The 16,285-nt window shown below is 32.3% G+C and overlaps 1 protein-coding gene across 1 annotated transcript; it reads right to left on the minus strand.

Moving 5' to 3' along the window:
* Positions 1-2,994: 2,994 nt before the first annotated feature.
* LOC111707768 (mitochondrial basic amino acids transporter) lies at positions 2,995-15,546 on the minus strand (the record flags this gene model as incomplete). The annotated part of the gene is made up of 12 exons (XM_023480908.1): positions 2,995-3,274; positions 3,939-3,979; positions 4,702-4,758; positions 7,860-7,920; positions 8,641-8,701; positions 9,533-9,616; positions 10,277-10,316; positions 10,470-10,527; positions 10,866-10,941; positions 12,317-12,428; positions 14,179-14,237; positions 15,456-15,546. Coding segments are annotated over 12 exons (844 nt in total), but the record flags the coding sequence as incomplete, so codon positions are not given.
* Positions 15,547-16,285: the final 739 nt, after the last annotated feature.

Here is a 16,285-nt window from a genome sequence, read left to right on the forward strand (position 1 = left end):
TCAGGAATAGATCATAGATCTCACGGAAATATGGCACAAGCGAATCCAATACTTCGCCAGGTGGAACAGCTGTTAAATGAGGCAGGAGAGCTTGATCGACAAGCAAATGAACATCTGAGTCAAATAGAAAAGAACAACGATGAAGTTCAAATTCTGATGGCTCATGCAACTTTCTCATTCTCACATGTTAGATACCACGATTTCATGACGAGCAGTTTCGTTTATCCTCTTACTTTTGATAATATATTAGTGTTTTTATATACTTAAAATAGTTCATTTTTACTAGATTTGATTCTGCAGTTCCTAAGTTACAGAAGAATGATCCAAGTTGACAGTTCGGAGCAAACTTACAGGATACAAATATTCAGTCACCTAGGATGGATTCTAGGTAAAAGGGTTTTATTATATTATCGACGAATTTAGTTCTGAGAAGGATTCGTCGCGAAACACCAGACTACTGATAGTTCGTCTTCACAGTTTCATACTTTGTGGGTCCAGACTACTCATAGTTCGTCTTCACAGTTTCATACTTTGTGGGTCCAGACTACTGATAGTTCGTCTTCACGGTTTCATACTTTGTGGGTCCAGACTTCAGATAGTTCGTCTTCACAGTTTCATACTTTGTGGGTCCAGACTACTGATAGTTCGGCTTCACAGTTTCATACTTTGTGGGTCCAGACTACTGATAGTTCGTCTTCACAGTTTCATACTTTGTGGGTCCAGACTACTGATAGTTCGGCTTCACAACGTCTTAGCCTTTGGTTTTACCTCACTGACTTTTATATCTTTTTTAGTAGCCCTAGACACGTACATTTTAGAACTTTAAAGATCTTATTCATGCTTTCAAGAAGGAATTGGCAAAATTCAAATCGATTTTTGTTCCCCAGTGTTAGAATAGTAGCGATTATTGCGCTATTTTAAATGTAGCGTTCAGTCCACTTTCCTAAAATTGTGGCGCTTGTTCCCCTTTTCTAAATAGCAACGCTCAGTCCCTTTTTCTATAATCAGAGCAGGTGCTGTTTATTTTTTAGCTGTAAGGAAAAATGTCCAATATTATTTATGAATATAAATATTATGTTTATACATCATAGTACATAGTACATCATACCCAATATCAATCTCATTGATTGCATATTACTGTATAGTATACACAACAAGTCTCTGAAAACATTGGAATCAAATGTTGACTTAGAAATCGTCTTTTGTCTTCGTGGCATTTTCTATCAAAAATAAAATTTCAGAGACGACTTTACGGCATTATTAATTTTTTTTTTTTAAATTTGATGTTAACTTTATCTCTTACAACTTTTGCCTTTCGTTACAAAATTATTAAAGTACATAAATACATAAAAAGGTCTAATATAACAATGTTAACCAAATATAACCTTCAGATCGACAGAGATTACCCTTAATCATTTCCTTTCCAAAATTAACGAATTGTCACTAAATAACGAATATAACCTTTTCTCCCACAATTTATCTTTTACAACTTATTTTTTATTTCTACTTGTTGTATTTGAACCTGCAATGAAAGATTGTATCCACAGAATGAAGATTATGCAGGAACAAACCTGGAAGAATTGTATCACAACCTGGGAGCTAAATAAAATAATCTTTTTAAAATTATTTTAAAATGTTCTAAAATGTTGTAAGAGAATATTAACAAAAACTATTAAAATGTGCGATTATTTCAATAAATAGAGAAAATTTATCAAAATGTGCGAATATTTTAATTGATAAAAAAGCTCTATCAAACCAAAGAATTATAATGTAAAGATAGATATTTCAAAAGACAGTAAACAAAGCTCTTTGCTGTATCTGGGGTGTCAAAAGTACACAAGACGGATGTCACAGCATGACATGGGATCCATCTTTCACATAAAAAATCAATGAAATATTCTGGTCATAGGTAACTATAATGTGAATTATCAAAATTTTCAAAAGTAAATGCTTTTATCCTCCTCGGATACAAGAGGAACACTGATGCATTTATTTTTGTTTACAAACACCGCCCAGAGATATATGGTTTCAATATATACACAGAGAATAATCAACAGCAATAAGCTTTCCTTGCTAATTTTGGTTTTAGTGAAAAACAAGATATGTCAACATTCATCAGATATACAGTTCGAGCACAATGTATGTGACGAGCATGGACTGAAAAATGGAGCCGAAATTTCTTTCTAGGAGAAATCCTGTGTCATTTTTCAAAATGTATAATCTTACCAAAATATTAATTATTGAGACTTAATTATCTTTATTGATTTTTTAAATGTTCATATCAAACACTTTAATACTTTAATACAAATACGAATTGCGATTTACATAAAACTAATTTTTTTTTCATGTAAAGCAATAAAACGATTTCATGAATAAATTTAATAATTCTTTTTATGTTTTTGCTTTTCATTTAAGAATCATTTTGTTAGGGATATGTAAAAGAATTAAAAGCAAAAATTTGATTTGCTGAATTTGAATCTATATATTTTTAAAGTGTACTCTCGCCAAAAGATAAAAACTTATGAAGTTATGATTAGTAAAATAAGGTAAAAGTTGCATTACCCGCAGAACTTTGAATACCGGTTTTTCTTTTTGAGGAACTATACATGTTTCTGTATTATAGATCAGTTCTCCAACAAGAACTCATATACAAGGAACTATACATGTTTCTGTATTCTAGTACAGTTCTCCAACAAGAACTCATAAACAATGAACTGTACATGTTTCTGTATTCTAGTACAGTTCTTCAACAAGAACTAATATACAAGGAACTATACATGTTTCTGTATTCTAGTATAGTTCTCTAACAAGAACTCATTTACAAGGAACTATGCATGTTTCTGTATTCTAGTACAGTTCTTCAACAAGAACTTATATACAAGGAACTATACATGTTTCTGTATTCTAGTATAGTTCTCCAACAAGAACTCATTTACAAGGAACTTTACATGTTTCTGAATTCTAGTACAGTTCTCCAACAAGAAATCATTTACAAGGAACTATACATGTTTCTGTATTCTAGTATAGTTCTCTAACAAGAACTCATTTACAAGGAACTATACATGTTTCTGTATTCTAGTATAGTTCTCCAACAAGAACTAATATACAAGGAACTTCACATGTTTCTGTATTCTAGTACAGTTCTCTAAAAGGAACTTATATACAAGGAACTATACATGTTTCTGTATATTAGTACAATTCTCCAACAGGAACTCATATACAAGGAACGTGATGGCATTCACCGGGAAGGCTCTCAGAGACATGGCCAACCATCCTATATACACACTAATACATATTTTTTTTAATCAGGGGGAGGGGGTAGCTGTTTTAGCCCCCTTCGATCTGTTGTTTACAATAAGCATATTTATGAAGCCTCATGCAAAAATGTTACAGTAAAATAAAAAAAAAATTGTTCCTCTATCGATTAACTCATTTGACGATTTATAATTTTAATGGAATGTTTCCCTATCCTATGCAGGACTTGGTTTAAATTTTGATGGCACGGCCATACTTATTACAGTACCCGACCTATCAGGCTTCCATTTCGCGAAATTACGGCGTAATTTCGCGTAATTTCTACAACGTAATTTCGCGAAATTTCGTAATGATTATGAGTAATAATGAAAACTATAAGGATGGTATAAAAACTGAATTGAGGATAAATGTTGAAAGTAAAACTTTTTATAACTAAATAAAAAGATTCCTCGTCAAAGGAAAAATGACAGGATGATCTCTAACACACTTTTTGTAGAAATAAATTAAAAACTATTTTAACAATAATTTTTTTCTTGATTCTTCAAAAATAGGAGGCAGATTACTATTTCAGAATTCCCAAAATCCGTCTGAACTGAAGGCATCATATATATACTTTCTATTTTATACATTTCTTGAATGAAAGTTTCAAGTTGTTTCCGGTTTTAATAAAATTGGAAAAGTACCTCTTGTGAACACTTTAGCTCCATCAGTAGCGTAGCTCTGTCTGGAATAATAAATGGTTGGTTTTCACAAAATTTTTAATTTATCACGTGAAAATTAAGAATTCTTATATCTCTTCTGACTCGGCAGGTTCTTTTATTTATTTCAAGTGTCACAGAGAAGTTATGAAGCAACTTTTGTTAATTTCCAAAATTAAAGGGAGTGTTTACTTTTTATGAAAAAGGGGCGAAGTACAAACTTTCCTCGTAATATCTTTCTTTTATGTTACAAAAGATGAATTGCGTAATATATTTACATGCTCATTAGCACTTTGATATTTTTTGCCACAATTTTTATAGTTTGGTTAGTTTTAAATAATACTAAAAGTTTATAGTCACACCAGCTGAAGGGCCCGGCGTTGCCCGTGGAAAAAAAATTGAAAAAAATAAAATTATGATTTTTTAGCCTATAACACCCCCCCCCCCCTCCACCCATGAGTGTCCACACAAAATTTCAGCCCAATCCGTCCAGCCATTTGGCCGGCTTTACGCGACATATACATGAATGTCTTGTTTTATTATATATATGGACTAAGTCTATAATTAACAGAATTGGATTAAACAACACAATTTTTATCCTATGCAGATAATATTATTCTAAAAGTATGTTCAAGAAGTTTATGCATTTTGTATTGTGAAGTCAATATTATAAAACTTAATTAAGATATTTGACCTCTAAATTAAACCTTTCAATTCAAAAGTTCCATCCTTCTAAAAATTTATTTACCTGGCACAGTCCACCATGTTTTTGTACCGAGGTCGTGCTGGGTCATCTGCCTGCAGCCTAGATAAGGTTTAAGGTGTATTCCAGGGAGGTTTAAGTGTATAATGTGATAATGTATACCATCATTTTTTACTACAACGAGAGCGTACTGCATATTTGATAAATATACTATAGGTCGTTAGGCCATCTCCTTCTGTCAAATTTAGAAAACAGTTAGGCTGTGAGAGTTAGGGTATTTATTTGTTAACCAACTATGCATTATGATCAATGCTCAATCTTAAACTTCATATTTAAGTACATAGTAAGATATCTGTTGGTTTGGTTGTATCTTTGATCATAACTCATCAACCCCTTTATAACCCAAAAATTGGGGAACTCATTCTAACCACAGACAGGTTCTTTTTGATTCAAATCAAGCATTCCAAATTAAGTTTGTCGACATTTATCGGTCGTCTTACATTTTGGTGTCCAAAAATATGGATATTTCCAGAAAAAGTTGGATAAATCATAAATTATAACTTAAATATTTTAATGAAGCAAAGCATCTAATTCTGCCCCTAGACGTCTAGCCACAAATACATTATTTAGATTAATTTTCTCATTTCTTAGACTATATTGATTGCAATTTTTCAAACAATAACAGTTTAAATTTTCAAGCTAAATTTTTAATTAATGGGGTGACAAAACGTATTGCAAGTAATTCATTTTCAAAATAAACCTTTAATCAGGGCTGAATGAACGTCAGGCTAGTATAACATCTAATGCACAATTAACTTAGAGACCGTAGACAGAGGCAGATTATTGGAGGGACCCCATGGAAACTAAAAAGAGCATGCAGACACCTTCTAGTCCTTTAAATTTGATTTTTAAGATGGTTTTGAAAAAAGTTCCTTGCGGCTAAATGAAACGATCAAGCTAATATACGCTTGATTCACTTCTAAAAGAGGTTTCAGAGAGAATGGGTCCCCAGGTTGCCAGCGTGCACCACCCCCACGCTTAAAATGTGAAATGCAAAATGGACGTTAATTAATTAATTGTTTAAACTCTGAAGTGAACCAAGCATTGTTCAGCCATGTCAGTTGTATCCTTAAGTGTACAGGAATTAGGTTCTTGAAAAGTTAGGTGTAAGGGGCGCCGAAAGATCCCTTTAATACTGAGTGTGTAAGGGGCACCCTGAGATCCCTTACTTTATTTGACTGTGTAGATAGTGATAAAGTAAATAATGGCAGAAACTCAGGATCCTGATATTGTACCAGCACCTGAGGAAGAGATTTGTCTTTGCTGTCATAAAGTATTTACTGTGAGAAATGGTTGTGTTCAATTCTTTCTCTGCAAGCTTTGGGCACATGTTAAATGCTCAGTGTCCGAATTTAATGAATTTAAGCCGCGTCTAAAATCCCCCAAAAACTGGGTTCAATTGAGCGCCGGCTTAAATTTCGAAAAACTGAATACAAATTTAAGTGGAACAAATAAAATTTGATCTGCGGCTTAAATTTAAACCGCGGCTTAAATTCTTTAAATTCGGCCTCGGGACTCTCATCTAGGGTTTTCAACGTAATAGATTATTCTCTTACGCGTAATTACGTGCAGTTACGCGTAATAATTTTCATTTCGTGTAATTTCGCAGGATTACGCGTAATTGGGGAAATATCCATTTCGCGAAATTACGGCGTAATTTCGCGTAATTTCTACAACGTAATTTCGCGAAATTTCGTAATGATTATGCGTAATAATGAAAACTATAATTACGCGTAATTACGGCGTAATTTCGCGTAATTTCTACGACGTAATTTCGCAAAATTTCGTAATAATTACGCGTAAAAAGCGAAACTATAATTACGCATAATTACGGCCTAATTTCGCGTAATTTCTACGAGGTGATTTCGCGAAATTTTGTAATAATTACGCGTATTTAGCGAAACTTCAATTTCGCGTAGTTTCTACAAAGTAATTTTGCGAAATTTTTCCTTAATTACGTCTATGAAATTTTGATGTTTTAACTTATAATTTAAATAAAACAACTAACTTACAAGGAAAATAATGTCACGCAAGTTGAATCAGAATTTCAGCCAATATATATTCTATAAAAATTTTTAATTTTCAACGACTTGTTAATATTTCAACCTACTTTCTCAAGTTTACCTTCTCTCCTGCGTAAGTGAAAGAAAGTGTTACGTTTCGTTACGCGTAATTACGCGTAACGAAATTACGACTGGAAACCCTACTCTCATCTGAATGCATGAAAGCCCTTGGAAGCAAACAGAATGATGGAATTGCTTGAACCTGCAGTAAGATAAATCTGAAGATAGATGCTAGGCTTGAAAAACAAGAGGAACAGATTGATAAAGTTGAAGAACTTCAGGAAGAAGTAAAGAAGCTCAATACAAAAGTAAATTTGATCAAATCTCTTAACTAAACCAATGATAATGATTGGGGTGCGCAATGATTGGCGCCAAGGCGCCAACCAAACCCGCCACCAAGGAGATAATAATCTTTGATTCATTCATTTTCTGCAAATGTTTCTCGAAATTTAACGAAGGAGCTCGAAATAACTGGATAGCTCGAAATAACGGAGTTGCAGGAATAACGAAATGCGCAAAAACCCAGATCTTCTTCATAATTTTCGAGAAATAGCTTTTCTGCACCAATACAAAATTATATAGAAATTTCGTGTAATATTTATTATACTCGAAACGTAAGAAAATCTTTGCGCAATTATTTCACGATTTGCGTGCAAAAATTTTCGATTGGATACCCTATGTACAACATGACCACACAAGTGGCTCTCTTTGCATGACTACTTCAAGCGAACAAGTAATTAAGGTTTTTTAAATAAAAACAGAAATATAAAAGGTGGTGTGTGTAAAAAAATACCGGGATTACCAATGTTTCGGACAACAATTTTTATTGCTTCGGATTTTAGACCAAAAAAATAAAATGTGATAAAAAATTTAAAATATTTTTGAAACATTGAAAAAAACCGCGAATCCAAATTAAAAATTGTTGAAAAATTGTCCGGACAATGCTTATTCTTTTGTTTTCCAAAAATTCATCATAAATTGAATGAGATATAAAAAAATCTGCAAAAAATGTTATCAAATAATACATTAGAACTGGAAAACAATAGACATAATGTTTAAAAATTATTGGAGCAGACTGACCTGGATTTGAGAACATCAAAGGGAAGAACCGACAACCAGGCCATCATGCCAGCAACACCGCCTGGTGTACAGGGAGATCCAATAAACATGGGTAAATTCAGATTTTATTGATTGACATATTTATTTTTAAAACTGGCTTGATTCGGTTATTTGAAAATTTTAATGGTTTTTGGACTAGTACCATGCTCATAACCTCTTCTGGCTCCAAATACTGTAAATTATAAAAGTTTGATTTTTTGAACTATGCAAAACTTTTATTGTGCAAGGAAAATGTAAGGGGAAAAAGAACCAAAAAGATCGTTTTAAAACAAAACTAAATGAAAATCGAATAAACTCATGTGCTGCAGTGCTAAAACCTGCATATTTGGGCTTCAAAGGCAAAAGGGTTGCGACACTTTTAAGAGGCCCAGTCTGGAAAATTTCAATAGTTCTCCGGAACAATGGGATATTATACTTTATCTTAAAATACCAACATTTAAAACGTATAGCCAACAAAGATAGGATAACGCTGCATGTACAAAAAGGGGTCGAAAGTGAGGGTTATGCATTTTTAGAATTGGGCATTTAAATCACTGTAATTGAAAATTAACCCAACATATGTATTTAAATTAAAAAAGTATATAGATAAAATGAAGAAAGTGTCTTAAATGGAATAATATTTGGATTGTTTGAAGGGTAGAGTAGGTTACTGTACACTATCCTCTCTCCACATTGTTCAAATTGATGTAAAATAAATAATTGAATAAATATGTCCATAGAAAGGACAAAGCGAAAAATTAACCTGAAATGAATTGTTCCATTTTTCCAGTTTTCTCTCGACCTCCAAGCAAATGCAATCCGTACTGAAACATAATTACAATTTTCAAATATTTATATTGAACCTGAGGCTTAAATTTTAGATGCGACTCAAACATGGTTGGTTCCACTTAAAATTGTGTTCAATGTTTCAAGATTTAAGCCGGCGCTCGATGGAAACTGGTTTTATGGCGGATTTGAGACGCGGCTCAAATTCATTAAATTCGAACTCTTTATACATAACGGGCATCGGTTTGAGGTCTGTTTTAATAAGTTTAAAATGTTTAGAGTTTAAGAGGTTCTAAAATAATCTGAGATTTAAATCCTATTGTAAAATTGAAATAGTTTGATGAGTTTGCTTTTTGGCATTATGCTAAATTTTTACTCTGACCAAAATTTTAACCAAAATAAATAGTAAAATCGTTTTGAGAAATCGTATTGAAAAATCGTTTTGGTTTCAGGAAGTGGTTGGCTAGACATGGTAATTAAGCTGAGTTTTAAGAAATCATTTGAGACATATCATATGTTTTTACGGTGCAAATTTGTTCTGCAAGAACACAAATTCTATTTTTAAAATTCTCAGAGATTGTCCATTGTGAAGAAATTATTCTGAGAATATACAATTTGTAAAATTTTCAAAAACGAAATTTTTATTCAAAGAAATTTGAAAATTCTTTTTAAAGGCATCTGTGCTAAAGTATATGTAAAATTTCTTTGCAGAAATTATACTTCCTTTTGTGCAAGCTTAAAAAAGTCTAAATCCAATGACCGGAAGTAGGTCTAAAAACATATTTAGTCGGCAAAGGTAAAAAAGGCATTCAGGCAGTATGCCTGAGGACCCATGTAATTTGAAACACTCAGTTAAATGACAAACTAACCTCGTAAATGACCATATAGAGACCGAACCCAGGCCCGTCTCTCCAGACTAAGGGGGTTAATCCTCGGTACACACCTCGAACACCCTGCACATCTTATAGTTTTTACAGTGAACAGTGTACAATTTTTGCAAAGAACTGTATACGGTTTTTACAGTGAACAGTTTACAATATTTGTATGTACAGGGTGTCCCACGAAACATGACAGTATGCAGGACGACTTGAATGTCGTCTTGATTTTTGATATAATTTGCTGCGTTTATTTGTCAACCTAATTTTAGAAGTAGATTTCTACAGATAATAATCACAAAATTTCCCTTGTCCTGCCATTTCCAAAATGTGGTCTGCTGACTGGTTGACTGGTTTTCAAGTACCCCAGCAGGGATAGGGTTAAAAGTGTTAGACATGAAGTTATTTATCGCAGTACAAAATTGTAATTTCAAAAAGTTTACTTTTAATACACATTGCAAAATGTTTTCCCTTGTCTAAGATATTAAACGAAACGATTTTTCAAATCGATTTATTAATACATTATTACTAGAAAAATCTTTTTTGTTAATTTCTTTGGGTGGGTTAAATATTTGCATAGTGTAATCAAACTTATTAACATGCAATTTTGAAATAGGATAACTATTTTAGGTTCTTGTGAAGCCCATCATCAGATATTTCAAATGCAAGAAAAGATTATCTAAAGAAATACTGAATTTTATCTTATAAAAAGGGGGGGGGGTACGTGTATTGGCTCACCTCATATTTGTAAATATGTTTACTGCAGTCCCAGGGCCCACTTATAAAAAAATTGCAAAAAATAATTCAAATTTTTGTTGAATATTAAATTTTGAAAAGTAATGAATCTTAAATTATCCTTTTTTGCTTTTCTTTGGCAAATAGAGATTTTATTTATCGAAAATAACAAAAATAACATTGAATAAATTTTTCCCTGAATTTGTTTAAGCGCTGAGTCTGCAGTTTAACTTTAATAAGTTCTATCGGACATCCTAGGAAGCAAACGTAGTTTAAATTTTATTAAAACGTAAAAAACTAAGCTTTTGCGCTTCGCGCCTCCTTTCCGATGATCAAATTTAGCTTTGAACTCCGAAAGTCGTAATTTTAATTTTTCTTAATTTCCAAAGATTTTCTGTTTAAATTGGTGTATTTTCAAAAATAACATATTTCGACATTTTTCCGGGCAAATTTTCCTAGAAGGGTTAAGTGAGTTGTCGTAAAATTGGGCCCGATCAGTTTTCCCGTTTTGACGTTTATTGGAAACAAACAAGCATACAAACACAATAAGACAGACCTGCAAAGTATCTATAAAGATGCAACATTTACTTACCAACTATCAATTGAGCTCCTCCACCCAGACAACCAGCTAGAAATATATCAGGATAGGAGAGAACCCTGTCCACACCCTGTAACAACCAGCTAGAAATATACCAGGATAGGAGGGAACCCTGCCCACACCCTGTAACAACCAGCTAGAAATATATCAGGATATGAGGGAACCATGCCCATACCCTGTAACAACCAGCTAGGAATATATCAGGATAGGAGGGAACCCTGTCCACACCCTGTAACAATTCTTGAAATATATCAGGATAGGAGGGAACCCTGCCCACACCCTGTAACAACCAGCTAGAAATATATCAGGATAGGAGGGAACCCTGCCCACACCCTGTAACAATTCTAGAAATATATCAGGATAGGAGGGAACCCTGCCCACACCCTGTAACAATTTTCTTTTTTTTAAGAAAACCCTATTTAAAAAAAACAAAGCAATTTAAACAACCTTTTTATGTCCTCTTCTTAAATCCAAAAATCTGGATTTGATGTTATTTTCGATATCATTCACGTAGAATATAAAACTCTGCAGAATATATAGAAAGAGAAGGTCAAATATATGCGACAATACTGGTAGAACTTTGTGACCTCGTAGCTCCTCTAGTTTTGCTCTTCTCAATAACATCTCAACAAGAGGAGTTAAGATGGAAAACATAAAAGATTTCAATTCTAAGTGTTCCTTTAGTTTAGCGTTAACAGCAACATGAAGTTAAAAAGATAAATGCAGATTGAGAAAATGCCATAAACAATGCTCAAGAAATGACGGCTGCATGCTAGATGCTAGATGGGCAACAAATTGATTCGTTCCTCAAAAACTTTTAAAGGGAGTGACCGGCAATATATGGTGGTTGAACTGAGATTACAGTATTGTAGAGAAATTCTTTTTTTATTTATAACTTCACCAACTACAACTAACAATTCAAACCCTGATAATTGCTATAAATAATTATCTTTTGCAAAACCTGAAAATTGCTAGGAATAATCCTTTGCATAACCTGTCCTAGACTGTTTACGGTAGAATATCTCATTAATTCATAAAAAGACCACTTCAGAATAATATCATCATTCAATCAAAAAATTGATTGCTAAGATGTGAACTTTGGTAATGCTGAATATTTTCTTAAAATTTGATGTTCACTTGATCTTTCGAGATTCTTGATCGAAAAGAATTGATTGATTAATGTCTGAAGGTTCTGAGCAAAATTCGGGTTTCAGAACTTTATTTTGGACCTTAAAAACGTTTCAAAAATATTTGAGACTTCAAAATAGTTTTTTTTCTTAATATTTGCCTTTGTTACGTATTTTAATTCTGAGAGAAAATATTTGCAGGCAACTATCGTTTTTTTGTTAGTTTTGATGCCTTTTACAAGTCCTCATACCTTAAATAAAAGGTAAAAAAAGGAATCTTGAGATTGCCCATCATGCACTCATCATTATCATGAGTACCTGTATGTATTGAAGTGAAACAGCATATACACCAAAGAATAGAGAGTTTAAACCTCCAGCTGTTAACATTGGTGCAAGTAAACCCTTGAACAGTCCAGCGCCTCCTTCAGTTCTAAACAATGGTTGACATGAAGGGACTGTGATCTGTTACCCTCCATGAAATACGTTATTTACAACGGTTCCCTTTAAACCTTTGACACATTATCGAGGGCAGAGAAAATATCGGAAAAGTCCGTCATCCTTGAGCAGTCAAAAGTTGTGAATCGGGCATTGACATCTTTTAATCGAGGGTTACTTAAAATTAAGCTTACAGTTCCTTTAAAGGGTTTGTTTGTTTTTTACAAACATTTTGTAATATGATCGAAAGCATTTCGAGATTACGAATATTAGATTCGAAATTACGGACTTTAAATCGAAAGTGTAAACATTAAATTAGAAATTGCAAACATTAAATTAGAAATTATAAACATTAAATTAGAAATTACGAAAATTAAATTACAAATTACTAACATTAAATTCGAAATTACGAATATTAAATTCGAAATTACGAACATTAAATTCGAAATTACGAACATTAAATTCGAAATTACGAACATTAAATTCGAAATTACAAACATTAAATTCGAAAGTGCAAACATTAAATTCGAAAGTGCAAACATTAAATAAGAAAGTACGTACATTATATTTGAAATTATAAACATTAATTCGAACTTAAGAACATCAAATTCGAAATTACAAACATTAAATTCGAAAGTGCAAACATAAAATAAGAAATTACGAACATTAAATTAGAAATTATAAACATTAAATTCGAACTTAAGATCATTAAATTCGAAATTACAAACATTAAATTCGAAAGTGCAAACATTAAATAAGAAATTACGAACATTAAATTAGAAATTATAAACATTAAATTTGAACTTAAGATCATTAAATTCGAAATTACAAACATTAAATTAGAAATTACGAACATTAAATTCGAAATTACGAACGTTAAATTAGAAATAATGAACAGAATGATCGAGATATCTTACAATTTTTCCAACACAACATTCTGTCCTTAATTTTGAAGCAAGTTGGACAAAATATTAGATTTTTTTCTAACCGTGAAGGATCATTGATATCTAGGGGTAAAAAGTCCCTGATTTATTTAGAAAACCGATGATGGTGAAAATAAATAATAAAACTAAACTATTATTCTATTGAAACTTGAAATGAGAAAATTCGAGTTCAAATATTTGTGTTTATATGGCTTTCTACTTTTGTTCATATGAACTAAAATCTTCAGTTTTCAATATTTAGAAGTCATTCATTTCCTATTTGCTTTCAAAAATATTTATTGATAAAATGTTTAGAGCGGTGAACGTTTTTTCCAATTTTAAATAGATCTAACTTTAACTAAATCAAGCAACAAACGAGATAAAAGATATTGTTTTTAAATTATTTTATTAACTCTTTCTTCTCCCTGAAAGAAATTACTTTTCAAAAATATCCAGCAATTAAAACCTTAAAAAATGTCGAATGTTTTTCTAAAGAAAATATTTTGCCATAAAACTCATAAACCTTGGAAAACAGAAAATATTTACCCTTTCTTTAAACATATAAAGCAAATAAAGAGAATAAACCAGCCTCCAAAGGAGTAGATCTTTGCCACAAACTTATATTTTCTCATCCCCATATTTGTGCAACCTGATGGTGTAATTTTTTGATATTTCAACCTTAGATTATTTGACCTAAAAGAATTCGCAGTTTAACATATCTAGGATCTAGGACATTAGGTTGCAAATACACATATAAAGGGATTAGAAAATCAGAGTTTTAATTCCTTTATTTTATTGTTTTAATTTTCATATAAAATAAACCTGACGCTTTTTACTGCAACCTCCCAGAGTGTACCTCCCTTGCCAAACTGCTGTTTAACCTAAGATTTTTATTAATATTGCAACATCCATTATATCCTAAAAGGAATTGTAAATCTAATTTAAAAAGTTATCTAGAAGGTTCCTACGTACGATTTAAACAAAACATTTTTCATAGATTTTACAGTCTGAGCTGGGAACTTTAGAACGCTTAATCCTCTCTTTTTGCTAATCTCGAGATTAAATATTTAGATCATCAAATTTGATTCTAGAAACGCCAGATTTGTTCGTTTTCTTGACTGGAAGGGCCTTCACTTAATTTCTCACCAATTTATTTGTTAATTTATTTGCTTTATTTGTTAAAATTGCGGATTTCTCTCCTGGGATAGAATTTGTTTTCAAGGCTGTCATTGGTCAATACAATTTACGAACTATATTTCTACACTCTCATTGAAGAAAACAATGTACAAATATCCAAAGAGAGAGAAAAAAGAGTGGATTAAGGACTAAAATTAAAAGTTTCTACTTTTCAGTTTAAGTAGTTGGGATTAAAGGTTATCCATTCTAAAGTTCCCAGCTCTGGAGAAACAAGAACCGAAATTAATCAATGTTTACATTGTTCAGTGTACAGTTTACAGTGTGGAGCATACAATGTACACTGTACAGTTTACAGTTTACAGTGTGGAGCATACAATGTACACTGTACAGTTTACAGTTTACAGTGTGCAGCATACTTTGTACACTGTACAGTGTACAGTTTACAGTGTGCAGCATACATTGTACACTGTACAGTGTACAGTTTACAGTGTGCAGCATACATTGTACACTGTACAGTTTACAGTTTACAGTGTGGAGCATACATTGCACACTGTACAGTTTACAGTTTACAGTGTGGAGCATGCATTATACACTGTACAGTTTACAGTTTCCAGTGTGCAGCATACATTGAAAACTGTACAGTGTTACAGTTTTCAGTGTGCAGTATATCTTGTACACTATACAGTGCCCAGTTTACAGTGTGCAGTATACCTTGTACACTGCACAGTGTACAGTTTACCGTGTGCAGTATACATTGTACACTGAACAGTGTACAGTTTACCGTGTGCGATATACATTGTACACTGTACAGTTTACAGTTTACCGTGTGCAGTATACATTCATTGTACACTGTACATTGTACAGATTACAGTGTAGAGTGTACATAGGGAAGTATACAATGTACACTGTACAGTGTAAAAAGTGTATAGTAGTGTACAGTGCATGTACTGCATTGTACCTGCCTTGAGTGTATCTAAAGGATGACCCACAGCTACTCCAGCGCTACCCCCTATACACCCAGCAACAAAATCACATGACGTCATTTCTTCAAATCTTAAGTAAGTTTAAAAAATTTTACTTTGTGTAAAGAAAAAACCCGAACGTAAATTATTGATCAAATTTATATTTTTAAGCCTTTCAACTACTTTACCGACCTTTTAGTTCTTTTCTTAACTTAGATAACTTGGATAACTCAAGGATAAAACACTGTTTAAAGAGTTTTAAAATAATTCATAAACAATTATATTCCAAGAAAAGTTTCTTTAAAGTTTATGAATTTAGTTTTCAACTCTTCCATTTCTCTAATTTCATTTTTGGATAAAATGAAAACTAAAAATTTTTTTGAGATTAATTCCAAAAATTGTTTTGTTGTTTCTGTTGCACTAAAAGCCATATACATTACAAAAATGAGATAAAACGACTAGTTTCTTGATCATAAAACATTCATAGACAAAATATGTGATAAAATCATACTAGAATTATCACGTCTGTGATTGCAGTTTAGATCAAATAATTTCCTAAGCTAAGAGGCTAAGCTAAGCTAAGAGGGTCCTAAAACTTGAATAGGGATGTAAAGCAAAATGAACTCCTACAGTAAAAAGTTCAATGAACCGCAGAATTTGTGCATTGTAAACAGACCCACTGCATTTGTAACATCATCAAATACATGACGTAACTCGTAAGTAATGCTTTAATGTCGTATACATTTCCGCAGTTTTCTGGTTCTCACTATATTAACGTATATCTGGTTCTAAACAGTAAACATTATTGAACTGAAGTTAAGGGGGGGGGG

The sequence above is a fragment of the Eurytemora carolleeae genome, unplaced genomic scaffold (genome assembly GCF_000591075.1).
Source record: "Eurytemora carolleeae unplaced genomic scaffold, Eaff_2.0 scaffold823, whole genome shotgun sequence".
NCBI classification, from domain to species: Eukaryota; Metazoa; Arthropoda; class Copepoda; order Calanoida; family Temoridae; genus Eurytemora; species Eurytemora carolleeae.